This window comes from Oratosquilla oratoria, chromosome 35, assembly GCF_046742065.1.
Source record: "Oratosquilla oratoria isolate Oo_2021 chromosome 35, ASM4674206v1, whole genome shotgun sequence".
Lineage (NCBI taxonomy): Eukaryota > Metazoa > Arthropoda > Malacostraca > Stomatopoda > Squillidae > Oratosquilla > Oratosquilla oratoria.
In genome coordinates this window covers 13703408-13722937 of record NC_134811.1, presented here as the reverse complement: position 1 = coordinate 13722937, position 19530 = coordinate 13703408, and the positions used below count along the sequence as shown (strand labels likewise).

The following is a 19530-nucleotide window of genomic DNA, read 5'->3' as shown; positions in this document are numbered from 1 at the left end:
GGATTTGGAAAAAGTTTATGATAGTGTAGACAGGAAGGCACTGTGGGAGGTACTGCAGATATATGGGATAGGAAGAAAGCTGTTAAGAACAGGAGAGCAAGTGATTTGAGATAAAGGTGGGACTTCGCCAGGGATGTGTTAGGTTGCCATGGGTGTTCAATTTATACATGGATGGAGTGTTGTGAGAGATAAATGCAAGGGTAATGGCCCAGGGATTGGAGATGGTTAAAGAAAATGGAGGAAAATGGGAGATAAGCCTGTTGTTGTTTGCTGATGACACTGTGCTTGTAGCAGGATCAGAAGAGGGATTAAAGAAGTTTGTGACAGAGTTTGGGAAGGATATGTCAAAGAAGGAAATTGAAAATAAATGTGGGTCAAAGTACGGTGATGAGATGTACAAGGGGAGAGGATGGCAGCAAATTGGAAGAGTATTAAGGGAGAGAGGCTGGAGGAAGTGGATAGCTTTAGGTACTTGGGAGCAATGTGGCAGGAAAGTAAGGTGTGTAGATAGAATTTAGATTGAGAGAAGCAAGTAAATGCCTTGGGGGACTAACAAGTGTAATGAGAAATGACATTTGGTAATGGGTGCCAAGAGGAGATAGTATGAAGGTGTGATTGTGTTGACAGGACTGTATGGGGCAGAAACATGAAACATACGAGTTTAAATGTATTTGTGATGAAATGCTTTAGAACTTTGATAGGGTCACTAGGTTGGATAGTGAGAAACAAGATGAGGAGGAAAGGGAGTTAGTAGATAGGGTTGATGAGAGCATTGGGATGGTTTGTATACATGGAAAGTACGAGTGAAGCAAGATTAGTAAAAGAGGTGTGGAAGGTAGAGGTGTGGAAGGTAGAGGTTTAGGGAGTGAGCATGAAGGGGTGACCAAGGATGAGATGGATGGGGTAAAGGGGGCATTGGGAAAGAGGGGAATGTCTATTGAGGAAGATAGAAGACAAAAGATAGGGTTGAGTGGAAAATGGTAATGTATGGATGATGCTGTGATGTATAGAAGAGGGGGATGAGGAAGTATGTGCGAATATTTTGATGCAGCCCAAAATGATTTCTCCCTGTCTTCTTTTCCTGTATGAGATGGAGAGGGGGGTCACCAATTAAATGAAGTGGCCTTGCTGTGGATGTACTACGTCTTGCTGCATTGCTTATGACCCAGGGCAGGAGAGAGACAGGGATGACCAGTCATCCAGGAGCCAAGAAAAGAGGGAGGGGTAGTGAATGGGAGAGTATGTGGGGATGGAATGGATGGGAGTGGATTTATGTCTTTGACTTTGGCTACCTCCCTTGTAAGGGGCGAAAAAGCCCTTGGTATACGTGTGTAGTAGAGCCTGTGATAGAATTAGAAATGGAGGGAATGATTTGAGGTAAAGGCAGGACTTTGCTATGGCTATTCAATTTATACAGGAATAGGGTGGTGCAAAAGGTAAATGCAAGGGTAATGGGCTGGGGATTGGAGATGGTTAAAATGGAGAAAAATGGAAGATATGCCAGTTGTTTGCTGATGACACTGCTTATAGCAGGATCAGAGGAGGGATTAAGGAAGTTAGGGATGGGGTTTGGAAAGGTGCATGAAAGAAGGAAGCTGGAAATTTGGGTAAAAGTAAGGTGACGAGATGTACAAGGGAGAAGATGGCAACAAATTGGAAGCAAATATGAAGAGAGCGAATGGGGGAGGTGGATAGCTTTGGATACTTCAGGGTGAATGTGGCAGGAAAGGGAGAAGTGGAGGTAGAATGTAGATTGAGATAAGCAAGTAAATACCTTGGGAAATTGAAGTGTAATGAGAAAGATTTTGGAATGGATGCTAAGAGGAGATTGTATGGGGTGATTGAGCCAACAGCACTTACAAAGGATTACAAAGGCGGAGCATGCCGACAGGAGACCTTTTGGTCCATATCTAGGTTGGATGCGAAAAAAATAATAATAATAATAACAAACAAAATACATAAATAAATGCATAGGTATAGTTGAATAACAAACAAACAGGTAAACAGTAAATAATAAATTGTCAACTAATAATAAATGAAAATCAAACGACAAATGATAAAGCATAAACAAATAATATAAAATAAATCATAATCATTACAGCATCTTGCTTAGATGTTTATGGGGCAGAAATATGGAACATGAATGAATTTGAAATGAAATGCCTGAGAAGTATGGTAGGGGTTACTAGGTTGGATAGATGAGTTGAGGAGAGTGGGGATGGAAAGGTAGACGAGAGATTGGGTTGATGAAAGAGTATTGGGATGATTTGGACACGTTGAAAGAATTTGTGAAGACAGGTAAAAAAAAAGGTGTGGAAGGCAGAGGTGGAGTGAACACGAGTGGGCAACCAAGGATTAGATGGATGGATGGGGGTAAAAAGGGCATTAGGAAAGAGGGGGACATCTGAGGGAGAAAACAGAAGCTAGAGGTGAGTGGGGAATGGTTGTGTATGGATGATGCTGTGATACTTGGAGTGGGTGAGGGAGTGTGAATATTTTGATGCAGCCTAAAGGGAATTCTCCCCATTTTTTTTTCTTTACAAGGTGACAGAGGGAAATCACTGATTAAATGAAGTGGGCAGGCTGTGCCTTGCAACCCAGTGCAGGTATGACCCATCATTCAGGAGCAGAGGGAAGGTGGTGACTTGGTGTAGTGGGTGGGAATGGATTTATGGCTTTGACTACCTCCCTTGAAGGGGGTTATGAGCCCTTGGTGTACGATGTACAAATATTCAACAGTGACTAGTGACTTTGCACTACAAGTTGTGGACGGATTTTTGGTTTCCAACTGATGTGCAGGGTGGGAAAAAGAAGAGAAAAATTATGGCAACCAGTAAATATAATAAGTCTTAAATTAAATGAGGCCAATAAAACTATAATTTATGTGCCTCATTAATAGTCTTGCAGCACCATTGATTAGCCCAGTGGTTCCTAGCTCTTGGTCCCTATACCAAAGTTCAACTCAAGTCAGACTGATAACCCCCGCTCCCTCTCAAATATCAGCCTACTACTTTTAGCTTTCAATTTTCAGTACAAAAGAGCTGATGGGAAGGCTATAAACAATTGAATTGTATGGACTCCTTTATTTTATGTTGATTAAATGAAGTACAATTCTTAATAAATAAAAATAAACTTATTGGAATGCCTTTTTCGATACACCCAAGACTGGTTTAGACACTCCCTAGGGACATAAGGGACTACTTGGATTAGCCCAACTGAAAAATGGCTGGCCCTTGTAATAAAGTCCTTCCTAATGATGTTCCATGAGCAATCACTATGCAAGAACTTGTTTTGCATCAAAGAACCTCCAATTCCTGCAACAAAAGAAGTCTAATAAAGCATTTAATTTTACAAGGATTCTATAAAATGAGCTATTTGTGGTCAGGCTGAACGAAAGTCAACACATAATTCAGTACTCTAGCCAAAATTTTCATCATTCTGTTCATGTGCAATACAATGATATATATATGTACACCGTACCTTACCTAATTGCTTGCAAATGGAGTAGCTGAGACTAAGAAATGACACTCATTTCCTCTGTAAAACTTCAGTCAATAAGGGGGTTATCTCCATGTACTAAAGGTAAGCCAGCTACAGCTGATGGGTCCAGCTGTCTTGCGGCACCATTGGTTAGCCTGATTGAAAGCTGGTTGGCCCTTTCGTTTCCGTGAAGACACACCATGAGTGATCTCTGCACAGTAACTTCGGTTTTGCATCATGAGGACCTCCAACTCCTACAACAAAAGTACTCAAATGAAAAACAATTTTACATGGTTTCTATAAAATAGATATATATGTGGTCAGGCTGAACAAAGGTCAACAAGTATTTCAGTACTCTAGCCAAATTTTCATCATTCTGTCCATGTGCAATACAATGAAGTGAAAGATATGTACCCTAACAAGATGAAATTTGCCCAGATTCCATTGGGAAGTATACATTTAATTTTCAAGGTAGATCCATAACCAAGGGCATCAGGTACTGGTACATGAAGCAGCATCCACCTTTCCCCTGTTGGGTGTGTATAGAAAAAATTGCTTATATACAAGGGATGGGATAGGGGTAGGGAGTGATCATGTCATCACAGTTAATAAAAATTCTACCTAACCTTGGTTACTAGTACACAATATTTCAATATTCTACAAAAAAAAAAACAAAAAAAAAAACAAAAAAAAAAAAAAAAAAAAAAAAAAAAAAAAAAAAAAAAAACAAAAAAAAAAACATACATACATTGTACCTTACCTAATTGCTTGCAAATTGAGTAGTTGAGACTAAGAAATGACACTATTAGAGGGGACGTCCTCTGCATAACTTCAATCAATAAGGGGGTCATCGCCATGTACTAAAGGTAAGCCAGCTACAGCTGATGTGTCCAGCTGTCAAAAGATGTGGCAAAGGACATGGATGCCCATTTGACTATAGGTGCTGAAGGAGGATCAAATAGACTTTGAAATTGGGATGTATATAGGGGGGGCTGTTTTCAATTAGCCACCCCTCATGGGAGAAAGGCCCATCAGTATGTACTGTTCAACATGGGGATCACTGATTGCGAATGAATTTCTTGATACTTTAGGAACCCCCCCCCCATTATCCGTTGAAAACAGCATGACACCAATAACATACTGAAAAATAACTAGTCCCTCAAACTGGTGCAAAAGCAAATAATACTGGCATTCAATGTTGGGAACATTTAACAGGTTGCACAGAGACCACCCAAATATCTGCACCCACTGAAATATACTCCAGAAATCTATAATTTGACATGGTTAGTAAAACAATAATTTCTGATCCTCATTTATTAATCGGCCTCCTCAGTACGCAGTCTTGCGGCACCATTGGTTAGCCTGATTGAAAGCTGGTTGGCCCTTTCAACAATGTCCTTTCGTTTCCGTGAAGACACACCATGAGCGATCTCAGCACAGTAACTTCGGTTTTGCATCATGAGGACCTCCAACTCCTACAACAAAAGTACTCAAATGAAAAACACAATTTCACATGGTTACTATAAAATAGGTATATATGTGATCAGGCTGAACAAAGGTCAACAAGTATTTCAGTACTCTAGCCAAAATTTTCATCATTTAGTTTGTTAAATACAATGGCTGTGAAATGATACATACCCTAACATTATTGATAAGAACCTTCCTGAAGCCGTTAGGAAGCATGTGTTTCGTCTTGGTTGCAGACCCATAGCCAATGGAGGGCATTAGGTACTGACCCTTGAAGCGACGCCTAACACGGTTATCAATACCCTTAGGCTTTCTCCAGTTGGGCTGTTATGTTTGAAGAGAAGTAAATGTTAACAAATTAGTTGCACATTTTTTCAGTTATCCATAAATTAATGCACTAACCTGTTGAGCGTTCAACAATTTATATATTTTACAAGGTTATTAGTACATTTTCAATTTCAATTTCTTTAAAGTAAAACCTTACCTTGAGTTTAACATAGCGATCACTCTGGTGGCGAATGAATTTCTTGGTCCTCTTCTTGAGGATCTTTGCTTTTTTCAGGGGCCTGATTGCCATTGTCTGTTGAAAAAATTATGAAATTATTAATTCTTCCACTGGAACAAAAGCAAAAGCAACCTATGTAAATATTCAGACAACCTTGCAAACATTGCTCCCTTCCTGTATACTACAACCTCTTTAATACGAGTAAGTATTTGTGCACACATTAGCTGCCTCATATACAATAATGCATCACAATACACGCATTTTAAAATACAAAGTTACACCTTTTATACTTGTCTTTCACCCAGAGTAACCACAGTTAGTACCCCCACTCCATATTATGGTGCCCCCCTCCCCACTTTCTTCACTTGCTCTAGATAAAAACACTTCATTCAGTTCATTTGCATTCTCTTAACTGCTCAATGGACATTATATACATCATTGTAAGCCTTCACCCATCTATTTCATTCTCCATCTTCCTCTCATGATCATTCCACTTCTGTTATGTACAATATTCCGTAGTCAAAATCAGTGTTGGCATACCTGCTTTTCATCACAGCTTCAATTTTGAAAATCCAAAACTTTGTGCCAATTTGCTTTCCAAGAAAGAACTATATAAGCACACTAATGTTCAAGATACCATCCTTCTCTTATACAATACCAGCACAGAATAGGTATGGCAATGGAATCAAACTGGCCACGTTTGGAACAGTCACAATTAGCACTGTCCTGCACTACCACGCAATATCCCTCACCAACAGCACAGTATTTCTTCCTGAAGTTACCTATGGGTATGTATAATGGCTGTTGCCAGTTACCTGGGGGCCATGGGTCTCTGCAAGAGATCTGGACCAACAATATTTTCTTTCTTGTTTAATTGTTAATAACAAAAACCTGTGAGTACTTCCACTTAAACAGGATGCCACTACTGTACAAAACACAAGTACAATCATCACCCTTTTTTATGGCATTATTCCACAAACAACTATCATTTAGCAATATGTATGACCAAGACACGGACTCAGGAAACTGAAAATACAACTAATCATCCCATCCTTATATAACCATATCACAATGTTACCTGACCAAAGACCTCAACAGAAGAAACAGTATCACCATCACTTTGAATTACCAAAACTGTCAAACCACCGACTGCACAAGGTATTCTTTAAGGTAAGCAACTTTGTATCAAATTTATTTCGTCTCCATGGATCTACACAACAGCAATGTGGCCTGAAACCAGCATAATAAACTTTAATTTAACTGATTTAGTACCAGTATTAAAATGCAACACCTGTAGTGTTGGTTATTAAGCAATAAAACAAAGAAATTAAACACTTCAGCATTTTATTGTGCATGTATCCATGTCATCTGGTATTAGGACAGTGTAAGCACAGAATAGGCCTAGCTACTAAAACTGCGCCAGATGCAACCATCACATAGAAGATACCAAACACCTCATCATTAGCCTACACTAGCTAACTCAGACATAATATTTCTTCAAGTGACAAGACCTGGAAGAAGCCTGTTGGTATATATAAATAAGAATGGTTACAATAACAATCCCTGCATAATTTCCCTCCAACCCTCCTTAATTCTCCACTGCAAACCCGGTATGACTAATTACCCCACCGGACTCCATCGGACCTTTACACAAGCTAAAACCTACCCCACCGGAGGTGGAGATTGATCGTTGGTCAAATGGAATGTGTATTTTCACAGTTTGACCAGTGGTATAAAATTTGGCTCATACCTACCCCACCGGACCAGTTAACTGAATAAAATTCAAGTGAGGACGTTCTGGGGTAAAAGGGGCAATGTCACAGGCTGTTAATTGACCAATTGACTGAATGAAGTTCAAGCAAGTGACGTTCTGAGGTAAAAGTCAGTGAAAGTGGCAATATGGCACCGTTTATTGAATATTAACTGAGATAAAAGTCACTGTTAACTGACCGGCCCAATTAAATCAATGGTTAAGTGACGTTCAGAGATGAAAGTGCGATGGAGGATGATTTACCGAATAAATTCAAATAAAAATAAAACGAAGTGATTATTCGCCCATATACGATCGAAGTGCATATTTTTATTGTTATTCCACCGTCAGTATACGGTTGTCCAAGAACAATGATTAGAGAGGTTGAGATTTCACTACGTAAACGAAAACGAATACTACGTATAATGTACAAGGTCACGTGAACAAGTACACTGAATTCTAATGTTAAATATCCGTATAAGGATACGGATACGTGATAAGTTTGAAATCTCAACCTCACTATTATCATGGAGATGCTATTATTATTCGCCCGTATACGAATAATTGGTATTGGTACTATCAGAATCAGATAAATGTTTATTGTTCCGTATAAAACATTGATGTACATTTTATTCAGGTAGAAGTACAATAAAATAAGCCTCCGGTGCGGTCCCATACAAACTCTCTCGAACCTCTCGGCATGCAACGTCAAGTGGTGTTACAAATACAAGTCATGTGCAAACTGTCAAAATACACATTCCATGATAACCTACGATCAATCTCAACCTCCGGTGGGGTAGGTATAAGCTTGGATAAAGGTCCGGTGCGGTCCGATGGGGTCCGGTGGGGTAATTAGTCAAACCCTGCAAACCCACCCTTTAATCTTACAATCCAAGTAAAGAAAAGAAAAGAAAAGAAAAAAAAAAAAAATAATAATAATATATATATATATATATATATATATATGTATGATGACCACTTGGAAAAAGAAACTAACGAAGCAGAGCGCTTTCGTATATTACATCTTCACTTGTTGCACTGAAGATGTAATATACGAAAGCGCTCTGCTTCGTTAGTTTCTTTTTCCAAGTGGTCTACTTTGCATAAGTGAACACACGTACCCGTGTTCTTATTAGCATATATATATATATATATATATATATATATATATATATCACTTAAAAGATCAGTTACTCAGAATGGCTAAAATACCCAAATCCCTCTTTGGAGAGAAGATGGAATAGGTACACCATTATATTCCTACGGGAAAATGTGCCAAATCTGACAAACCCCATGATGTCACAGGTGTCTGCACACTGAGGCAGAAGATGCATTGTCAACACTGTTCAGTGTGGCAGAGCTGGATCACTACAGTAGAACAACTTCAGATTGAGAGCTTCCACTCTTCAACTGCACCCAAAGAGAGGTACAAGATAAAAATGGTTGTTCAGTCAACTCTTTCAAACACCAGCTGGTTAAATTCCTTGCCAAACTGGAAGGCACCCCATCGACGTCTAGACAGACAAAAAACTCTTTAGTGAAGGATGAGGAAAACTTGAGGTGGACACTACGTGTTGGCATGGTGGGATGATAAAACCACCAAACCAAATCAAGTAATTCAATTAAGTAAACGAGATCTTATTGCTCCCACAGAAGAACTGCTGCAAGACAGTATCTACACAGCAGGGCTAAATGCTTCCGAAAGTGAATATGTCGAAGTCACAATTTGGTAAAATTATAGCAGCACACAAGGGATACATAACATTAAACTGATGTTGTCCTTACAGCTCCTAACTTAACCAAGAAGGCAGCATTTGCAGATATGCATCCTTCAGGCACCACAAGATCACAGCTGCTGCAAGACAGACAAGTGGCCAGGTCTTAAGAATTTCCATTACAAGGCCAGGGAAGGTAAATGCATTGTAACCCTGTGGAAAACTCAAGCTGGAATACTACTACCAACTGTGGTCCCCCCATGCCATCCACTGTTCCACATCACTACCCTTGATGCCATCCAGAGAACCTTCACCAGCAGGATTCAGGTAATTCAGCACATGAACTACTGGGAAAAACTTGCTACTTGAAGCTATATTCTCCTCAGAGGAGAGATACACTGCCATATACATGAGGAAGATCCTTGAGAGGAGAGTACCAAATGTGGGACTACAAGAAAACCCCCACTCACGAAGAGGAAGATTGTACTATGTAAACATCATCCAGGGCACAAGGTATACACACTGGTGCACTATTCCTTCACACAATGGTACTCTTATTTCTAGCAGTCTCCCTTGAGAGATTTGAGACCACACAGGCACCTCCCTAAGCTTCAAAAGAAGACTTGACAAGGGGCTGAGCACAATACCAGGATACTCAAACTACCACACAACACCCTCCCTGAAATCATATGGAGGGCAGATGACCCTGGAACCAGTGAAGGCCCACCTCAGCTGTGCCAATAACAGGCAAAATTCTCCCAAGTATCCTAAGACTTGGTGCAAAATTCTCCCAAGTATCCTAGGTAAGTAACCATTACCACATGGAATCAGATGTGTTGCCCACTGCTTGATCTTAATTACAAGCCTTGACCTGGAGGCATAAGCAAATCCTTTCAGAGTTTTAGTAAATTTTTATAAGTGCACACCTATGCTAGGTAGGTCAAACACCACCAGAGGCACCACCGTCGATGACGAGCACAATAGTGCGTCACTTTATGCGCACGCCATGCAAACGGCCAAATTTACATACCGCCGGAAATTTCATTCATACAAATGTTATGAGAGTGTATTTACTACGATCATAGTAAATTTCAAACAATTACATCATCAGTTACATAAAAACATAAGATAAACATGGCGGCTTGCATTCAGCAGTAAATCGAAAATTGGTTTATGTTTCAGCGTAAAAAATGAGCTAAATAAATTCAGTGTATTGATAACTGACCAAAATGAACGAAAACTACTAGTCTCGCGGATTATTCTAATACCACAATAAAGGCAGCGAGTTATGGTAGAGCTGAGAAATCGGTGGTATTAATTAGTTGTTTTTTTCTATCTATCGGGTCGGATTATCGGATAACGTCAACGTCCATCCCGCCATCTTATCTATGATCACTGGTGGTATGGATCAAACTTCACTCTATTAAGTTTCTTACTATTATGTTATTAGTGTAATAGACTTATAGTTGAATTATTTGAACTATTTTCTTTAAAATGTGTGATTTTCATGTAATTTGATCAAAGAAGTTACGTTTTTATCCTCCGTAATATCACGGACCACAGCTATGATTCGTCCTGCCCGCTATCTATGATCACTGGTGGTATGGATCAAACTACACTATTAAGTTTTTTATTGTATTATTAGTGTAATAGATTGCATATAGTTGAATTATTTCAACTATTTTATTTAAAATGTGTGATTTTCATGTAATTTGACAATATTCGTAGCTGTGGTGGGTAATTTTGCAGAGGGTAAAAAAAATTCTTTGATCAAATTACATGGAAATCACACATCTTCAAAGAGAATAGGTCAAATAATGCATCCATATGCTAAATTTTTATATAAAATTGTGCCTGTTAGTAAAAACCGTCATTGTTTAACGTTTGATCAGCAATTAGTCAGACCGCACGTTTCGGACCGATTTCCTGGGACAAAATAGGCCCAATTTAATTCCCTTCAAAATGCAATATCTTGAGAACTAGGACAGCTAGATGGATAATTCAAATTGCATTGTACTCATAGCGACTTTCTGCATTCCATGAGAACTACTTCAGCTCAAATATCAGGAATTCCATTTTCATGTTGACCTAGCTACCTACGCAATAAGTTATTAATTTTGCATATTATAATACATCAATGTAACAGGTGGTTTTCTTGGCAGAAATCAAATTATCAATAAAAAAAAGTTGCTAAAACAGATTTAATGTATGAGGTTGCAGCAGTTGAATTATATGCCGTTTGTTTTGATAGATGCAGAGGTCAATGAATTGAAAGGATAAACTTGTCTATTCCAACCTAACCTATGTAACCTAATCTATATTTAGGAATTCAGTACCTCAAATTCTAAATATCATCCAAATTGTTGTCGTCACAGATGCTGATGGCCCGATAATTGTAACGGACAACATGGCATCTGGCCTGTATCCTAGCAGCTTTGTGCATTAGTAATTTGCTTGTAGTAAGGTTTCTTGTTATTTATTTCCGCCAAGAAAATTGCATATTACATTCGTGTAATATAATTTACAAAATTAATATTTAATTTTCTATTGCTATATCACATAGCCATAGGTGTGCACAACTAAAATACCAGAATTTCAATCTAAATGTTAACATAGGAACTCCCTCATTTACTATGTACTGTATTCTGTATTTAATATATACTTCGATTATTATTAAAGTTACAATATATTATAATTATGTAAACAGACCAAGTAAGTATAAAGTATTCACTTTCAGGTGAGATTCACGACTGTTAGTTGCCTAATCTCCGTAAGTTAATTCTAAGAGTAGATTATCGTACCTGTTCAGATTTAACATTCAATACACAATACAAACTTTACACACAAAATAAAGGAAAGCACATGCCACTGTTAGACAGTCACAGTGTCTATCGATACTTTGTACCACAAAAAGTATGTACGTCCAAGCACGAAAAATATCATTCACCAAACGAATTGGGCATTTCAACACCAAAACTAACTACACATTGCTTAATACATCATCAAAGTTTAAATTATTTAAATTTTTGTTGTGCTAAACATTTGTCTTTTTATCTGTTCACCGCATGTAAGCCTGTGTAAACACATCTATACACGTATATTTATTTCTCCTGAAATATACGTTCCTCATATGTAAATAACTGTTATATACTAATGTCGTTTTCACCATCTAATACCAACACAACTGTACTACTTAGAATAGCAACTTTACACGAAAATATTGAAAATTATACAGACTAACTTCACTTCTCCTTACCTCTGTAACCACGCTGGTGAAGAAGAGACGTGAAGGGAAGCTAGTGCTGCCATCTACGATCACACAGGGAGAAAGCGGGTAGTTTAAAATTCTTCGAGACTGCGTTCGGAAATATGAAATAAAGATGAGGATGATTAAAAAATAATAACAATAACAGTGATGATAATATATATATACATATACATATATGAATATATATATATATATATGAATATATATATATATATATATATGTGAATATATATATATATATATATATATATATACATATATATATATGTATTCATGCAGAAACCACAGGGAAATTAAAGTTCGGAATACTAAACGTTTTCGTTTATTACATTTTCGGAATACAAGAAAGAGAAATAGAACACACTATTCATACAGATATAAGAAAATTGGGGAAGGTAACAGCCACATAAAACCTTCAGAAATATAAATACACACACATGAATAGATCACGAGTCCAACACGTGATCCAAAGACAAAGGTGAATACATAAAGATAATACATACATACATATACCAAAGGCTTTTTCCCCCGTACATAGGGGGTAGCCAAAAATAAAAAGGCACAGAAATCACTCCCACCCATTTCATTCCCCATATATTCCACTCCACTCCACCCTCCTCCAATCTAGGCACCTCCTGGATGACGGGTCATCCCTGCATCCTGTCCACTGCCCTGGGTCAGAAGCAGTGTCGCAAGACACAGCACATCCACAGCAAGGCCGCTTCATAAATTCGGCGACCCCCCCCTCGGTCCCCTCATGCAGAAAAGGAGATGATAATAGTAATAATAAACAATAAAACAGCAATAACAAAAACAGATAACCATGTGGCCGAAAAGTCCACAGGGATATCTGGCACAATTAAGAGTCATGGTACTATTTTATGATCATATTGATGATAGAATTATCTAGTTTAGATAAACCTAAACTCAAATTTATGTTATCAAAACTGCTTTTTATAAAACTGGATTCAATGATGTTCCTTTTTAAAACATAATTACAAACAACAATTTTTTTAACATTGTCCCAGTCAGTGCTATGACGTTTGTCTCTCTTACAAGGACAAAAACCCCACTAGACATTTGGCCTGTCCTTATGTTATATCTATGTTGATTCATCTTTAAGTGTAATTCTTTACCAGTTTGGCCAATGTAACAGGAGTTACAGTGTTTATCTATACGTCATCGTATAGATACGGGTGATTCCCCTCCAGTTTCATTTAAGGTGAAACCATTAACAAGTGAGAAGATCAAGGCTGCTAAGGACGAATTCCAATTTTTGCTTATGCAGGTATTATTCGACATTCCAGTCCACCTTGGGCGGCTTCACTTCATTTGGTTCCAAAGGAAGAACCACATTCCTGGAGACCTTGTGGTGATTACCGAAGTCCAAATAATGTAACTGTAAGTGACAACTATCCCATTCCGCACTTGCGCTCTCTCATCATGTCACTTAACAATAAACATTTTTTAACTAAGACTAAGATGATGAGAACAGGTAAGGCACCTGGGTTGGATGGATACCATGCAGAATGTCTGAAGAAAGGAGGTACAATTATGGTGGACTGGCTGGTGAGGTTATTCAATGTTTGTTTAAGAGAGGGTAGAGTGCCAGAGGACTGGAGGAGTGCCTGTATAGTTCCGCTTTACAAAGGAAGGGGGGACAAGTGTGAGTGTAGTAGTTACAGAGGGATCAGCTTGTTGAGTGTAGTTGGGAAGGCTTATGGGAGGGTCTTGATTGAGAGGATTAGGAGAGGAACAGAGGGAGTAATTGGTGAGGAACAGTGTGGTTTTACGACAGGTAGGGAATGTGTAGATCAGATTTTTGTGGTAAGACAGATATGTGAGAAAACTATAGGAAAAGGTAAGGATGTTTTTGGGCTTTTATGGATCTGGAAAAGGCTTACAACAGGGTAGACAGGAAGGCACTGTAGGAGGTACTGCAGATATACGGGATAGGAGGAAAACTGTTAAGAGCAGTCAAGAGTTTTTATGAGAGTAGTAGAGCTTGCGTTAGGATTAGAAATGGAGAGAGTGAATGGTTTGAGGTGAAGGTGGGACTTCGTCAGGGGTGTGTTATGTTGCCCTGGCTGTTCAATCTTTACATGGATGGGGTGGTGCGAGAGGTGAATGCAAGGGTAGTGGGTCAGGGGTTGGAGATGATTAAAGAAAATGGAGAAAAGTGGGAGGTGAGCCAGCTGTTGTTTGCTGACGACACTGCACTTGTAGCAGGATCAGAGGGATTGAGGAAGTTAGTGACGGAGTTTGAGAAGGTGTGTGAAAGAAGGAAACTGAAGATAAATGTGGGCAAAAGTAAGGTGATGAGATGTACAAAGGGAGAGAGTGACAGTAGGCTGGAAGTGAGCATTAAGGGTGAGAAACTGGAGGAAGTGGATAGTTTCAGATACTTGGGTGCGAATGTGACAGGAAAGGGAGGAGTGGGGGTGGAGGTAGAATGTAGATTGTGAGAAGCGAGTAAATGCCTTGGTGGATTAAAAAGTGTAATGAGGAATAGACATCTGGGAATGGATGCTAAGAGGTTATATAATAATGATAATAATAATAATAATAAATGGTTTATTTCAATTGCAGTAGTACACTGACAATATATTATAAAAGCTGATTAGAAATATAAAACTTAGAGTATATACACGGTACAAGTTTACATAGAGTTGATTATGTGCACAATGGATGGGATGGCACTGTTTTTGTAGCGGTCAGTCCTTGGCGCTTTGATTGGTACGAGCCTATTTCTGTGTCTAGTGGCGTGGCGAGTTGGTGGAGCGTCGGGAGGGAGGAAGTGACGGTGTCAAGGGTGGGAAAGCAGGCTTTCCCCAAATTTCTTTAGTGCCTCACCGTGCCACTGGGACACCCTAGATAGAGTAAGGGTGGTAAGAGCGTGGTCGTAACCGCTGTACTCCACGCCCAGGATGATCCTGCACGCTCTCTTTTGTACCCTCTCCAACTTTTGTCTCTGTGTGAGGGTGGGTGAGCTGGACCAGGCTGGTGAGGCATACATGAGGGTGGGGAGTATGAAGATTTTGTAGACCTCCTGTAGCTCAGATGTAGGTGTTCCTAATGATTTTAACCTGCTCAGCATATACATGTAAGACGCTGTCCTGACTATGTTGGTGACATGCTGGTTCCAATTTAACTGATCGTCGAGTGTGATGCCCAAGATTTTGGTGGATTGGACCAGTTGGAGGGGGTGGGGGCCCAATGAAAGTTGTGGAGGAGCCACCGCCTGTGTGGAGGTACAAAAGTGCATCACTATGGTCTTGTTGGTGTTGATTGTGACATTGTTGTCTTCCGTCCACGTCATGAGCTCGTTCAGGGTGTTTTGTAGTGGTGCATAATCAGGCCGCCTGGTGTTGATGGGGATGCCTATGGTGCTGTCATCCACATATTTCCATCTGTGAGGAGTGTCCATGAGGGCATCATTAATAAGGATGAGGAAGCATAGGGTCCCATCTTGGTACCCTGGGGGACCCCAATGTATGGGGCAGAAACATGGAACATGAGAGAGGAAGAGAGAAGGAGTTTGAATGTGTTTGAGATGAAATGTCTGAGAAGTATGATAGGGGTTACTAGGCTAGATAGAGTGAGAAAGGAGGAGGTGAGGAGGAGAACAGGGGTGGAAAGGGAGCTGGGAGATAGGGTTGATGAAAGAGTATTAGGATGTTTTGGACACATGGAAAGAATGAGTGAAGAAAGATTAGTAAAAGAAGTGTGGAAGGCGGAGGTGGAAGGAGTGAATATGAGGGGACGTCCTAGGATGAGATGGATGGATGGGGTGAAAGGGGCTTTACAAAAGAGAGGAATGTCTGTAGAGGAAGGACGGGAGAGGACAGAAGATAGGGGTGAATGGAGAAGGGTTGTGTATAGATGAAGCTGTAATGCATGAGGGGGAGTGGGTGGGGGATGGGGGGTGAGGAAATATGTATGAGAAAAAATTTGATGCAGCCCAAAGGGATTTCTCCCTGTCTTCTCCTTTCCTGCATGAGGGGACGGAGAGGGGGGGGTCGCCGAATTTATGGAGCGGCCTTGCTGTGGATGTGCTGTGTCTTGCAACACTGCTTCTGACCCAGGGCAGTGGACAGGATGCAGGGATGACCCATCATCCAGGAGGTGCCAAGATAGGAGGGAGGGAGGAGGGTGGAGGGGAGTAGAATATGTGGGAAATGAAATGGGTGGGAGTGGTTTCTATGCCTTTTTCTTTTTGGCTACCCCCCATGTAAGGGGGAAAAAGCCTTTGGTATATGTATGTATGTATGTACTAAGACTTACAATGTGCATATCTACAAATTCCTGTTGCTGAACAGGATATACCTAAGACTGCGATATACACACAATTTGGATTGTTTGGGTACTTGGACATGCCTTTTGGTCTTAAAAATGCAGGCACCACCTTTCAGCACTTCTTGATACAATAATAGCTAATGTGAACAATACCTTTACGTACCTCGATGACGTATTGGTCACTAGTGAGACGTCCTAACATGTCTCAACTGTAAGAGGCTGGTAGAAAAGAGGGTAGAAAGAGGGGTAGAAGATGGGTTGTTGCATTTATAGGTAGGTTGTTTATGAAACCCATAGTGATAGAAACCTCTTCTATCTCACACACCAAAGAGCAAAAACTATGGTGTGGCAGGTACTCATCAGGGAAATACTCTTTGCAGATTATGCTGCACTTCCTGTTCACACAGAAGAAGCTCTCCAAAGACTCATCTGCTTTGCTCATGCATGCAGAGATTTTGGCCTAACCATCAGCCTCAAAAAGACCAATGTTATGGTCCAAGACATCAGCAGAGTTCCAGACATCAGCATAGACAACTTCACTCTTGAGGTAGTGGAAGACTTCATGTACCTTGGCTCCACCATCTCCAACAACTTCTCCCTGGACAGTGAGGAGAACAAGAGAGTTGGAAAGGTAGCATCAGTGAAGGCTCACTTGGCCAAAAGGGTCTGGAACAACACATGCTGTGTGCTCAGTACATTGCTTTATGGCAGCAAATCTTGGACCCTCTATGCCCACTAAGAGTGCAGATTAAACACATTCCACCTGCACTGCCTCAGAAGACTCTTGTGTATCACTTGGCAAGACCACATTCCCAACACGATTGTCCTGGTAGAAGTGAATATCCCAAGCATGTTTGCTCTACTCACCCAATGATACCTTCACTGGCTGGACCACATTAGTCAAAAGGAAGATGGGTGAATTCCCAAAGATATGTTGTTTGGGGAGCTTGCCATTGGCTCAAGACCTGCCTTGCTCTGCATAGACACCTGTGAGTGTGACATGAAGGCAGGCAGCATCAACCCATCTAATTGGGAGATTGCTGCTGCAGACCACAGCAGTTGAAGAAAGACTGTCGTAGTTGCTGTTCAGAGGTATGAACAGAAGAGCGAGGACCAGTGGGCAAAGAGCATAGACAGCAGAGGGCATCATCTACACTCATAGAGTCAGGTGCAGACTTCAAATGTAGTAACTGCAACAGAACTTACTTCTCCAGGATTGGACTGTACAGCCACAGCAGACATTGCAACTCAATTTATTAATCATCATCAGTACTATGGGTTATATGGACATTATTATGGGTTAGATCAGACATTTCATCTTGCTGGATTACTTCTGACCCAGGGCAATTGGTAAGATGGAAGGATGATCCATCATCCAGGAGCCAAAAAAAGAGGGAGGGAGGGGTGGGGAATGGGAGGAGAGTGGGTGGGGATGATATGGGTAGGAGTGGAATTATGCATTTTAACTTTGGATATCTCCCTTGTAAGGGGGAAAAAGCCCTTGGTATATGTATGAATTATTATCATTATTATTGTTATTATTATCATGTTATATCATTCTTATTATGTAGAAACCAAATCAAAGGCACACATTCCATTGTCTCCCAAGACAGATGGACGCCAACAAGAAGCTAACCTCCACTCACAGAAGAATGCCAAGCCAATTAACTTTCTTTTTGCTACCCATTACCTGACATACATCTCTCATTTACTACTCCTATGACTCTGTCCTTACATCTTCCCCAAACACCATGGGTAGCTATGTGTTGGGGTCAGTACAATTATCACACACTCATTCTTTGTTGCAAGACGCATTCAAGGAATTGGGAGCACTGATAACAAGCAACCTCACCTTGCTAAAGGTATGTATATATATATAAACCTGAAGGATCTTTTTCCCCTATAAGAGAGTGGCCTAGTCAAGGTATACACCCACCCATCACCCATCCAAAACCATTTGTTGTCCCTTCTGTCTTAACTCCTTGCGGATGAAAAGTCATTCCTGTCTTCCACCTACTGCTTTGTTCAGAAGTAATGTAACAAGACACAACACCTCCCAAGGAAGGAATGGGAGAAGAACTAGTGGTGATACTCATGACCTAGCCATATATGAGGGGACCCCTGGCCCTTCTACCATGTCTAGCCACATTGCAAATACATTTATAAGTCTGTTGCTTCTGGTGTCTGTTGTAGATCATTTGGATTTATTAATCCCTATTTCCATACAAGAAAGGCTGCAAATCTTTTGCAAGAGACACCAGGGGTAATAGACTGATTGATCCATACATGTGTTGGTTGTGCAACATGAAGAGCAGAGCAGCTCATTTTCAAAATTGATCAACCACCCTCACATCCATAAGGTGGTGCAGCCCTGAAGGGTGACTGGGCTCAAGATTTCAGTCACCTTCTGCTGTATTTCTTACTTTTTTTACACATACTCAGAGGCCTGAAAACCAGTAACTGTTCTTCTCTCCCTATTACTTTCTGCTTGTGACATAGTAACAGCCCCACACTTACACATCTGTGGGAGGTTCCAAGGACTGCTGCCAGCCATGGTGGGGCTGTGGGTTTTCCACTTTGTGAAACTTAAGGCAACAATTAATCAATTATTTCTATACACTGTATGTCACATAATAGTCATTGTATAAATGGTTTTCCAGACTGATCAGTCATGGGAGGTACAACATTAGTTGCAGTCTGTCACATTATCTTGTGGATAGCTCCCATCTTAACCCATTAAACTCAGATGACAAGATGTCTTGTCATTTGGTCAAATAAAACAAAAAATCATAAAACACCAAAATGTTTGATCAAACACCAGAAAAATATTACGTCAATCCTCGCTTCGCTGCGAGCGAAGCGAGGATTGACGTCATATTTTTCTGGTATTTGATCAAACATTTTGGTGTTTTATGATTTTTTGTTTTATTTGACCAAATGACAAGACATCTTGTCATCGGAGTTTAATGGGTTAATGAGGGACCTTGGGGGAGCCTTAAGGCAAAGAACATATAAATAAAGTCCAAGTTTGATTAAAGATTCAACAAAA

At 40.1% G+C, this 19530-nt stretch overlaps 1 protein-coding gene across 1 annotated transcript; it reads right to left on the bottom strand.

The window, feature by feature from the left end:
• Positions 1 to 4779: 4779 nt before the first annotated feature.
• Positions 4780 to 12238, bottom strand: RpL32 (Ribosomal protein L32). The gene is made up of 4 exons (XM_076173992.1): positions 12174 to 12238; positions 5432 to 5527; positions 5119 to 5271; positions 4780 to 4955 (listed from the first exon to the last, which is right to left on the bottom strand). Exons 2-4 carry the CDS (start codon positions 5522 to 5524, stop codon positions 4797 to 4799), a joined length of 405 nt encoding a protein of 134 aa, XP_076030107.1. The 5' UTR covers positions 5525 to 5527; positions 12174 to 12238; the 3' UTR covers positions 4780 to 4796.
• Positions 12239 to 19530: the final 7292 nt, after the last annotated feature.

Excerpts from the sequence above, each read along its gene's own strand:
- RpL32 (XM_076173992.1), bottom strand. The coding sequence starts at position 5,524 with ATGGCAATCAGGCCCCTGAAAAAAGCAAAGATCCTCAAGAAGAGGACC. Across the intron at positions 5,272-5,431 it reads ATCGCTATGTTAAACTCAAG|CCCAACTGGAGAAAGCCTAA; the intron begins GTAAGGTTTTAC and ends CAAACATAACAG. Across the intron at positions 4,956-5,118 it reads TTCTTATCAATAATGTTAGG|GAGTTGGAGGTCCTCATGAT; the intron begins GTATGTATCATT and ends CTTTTGTTGTAG.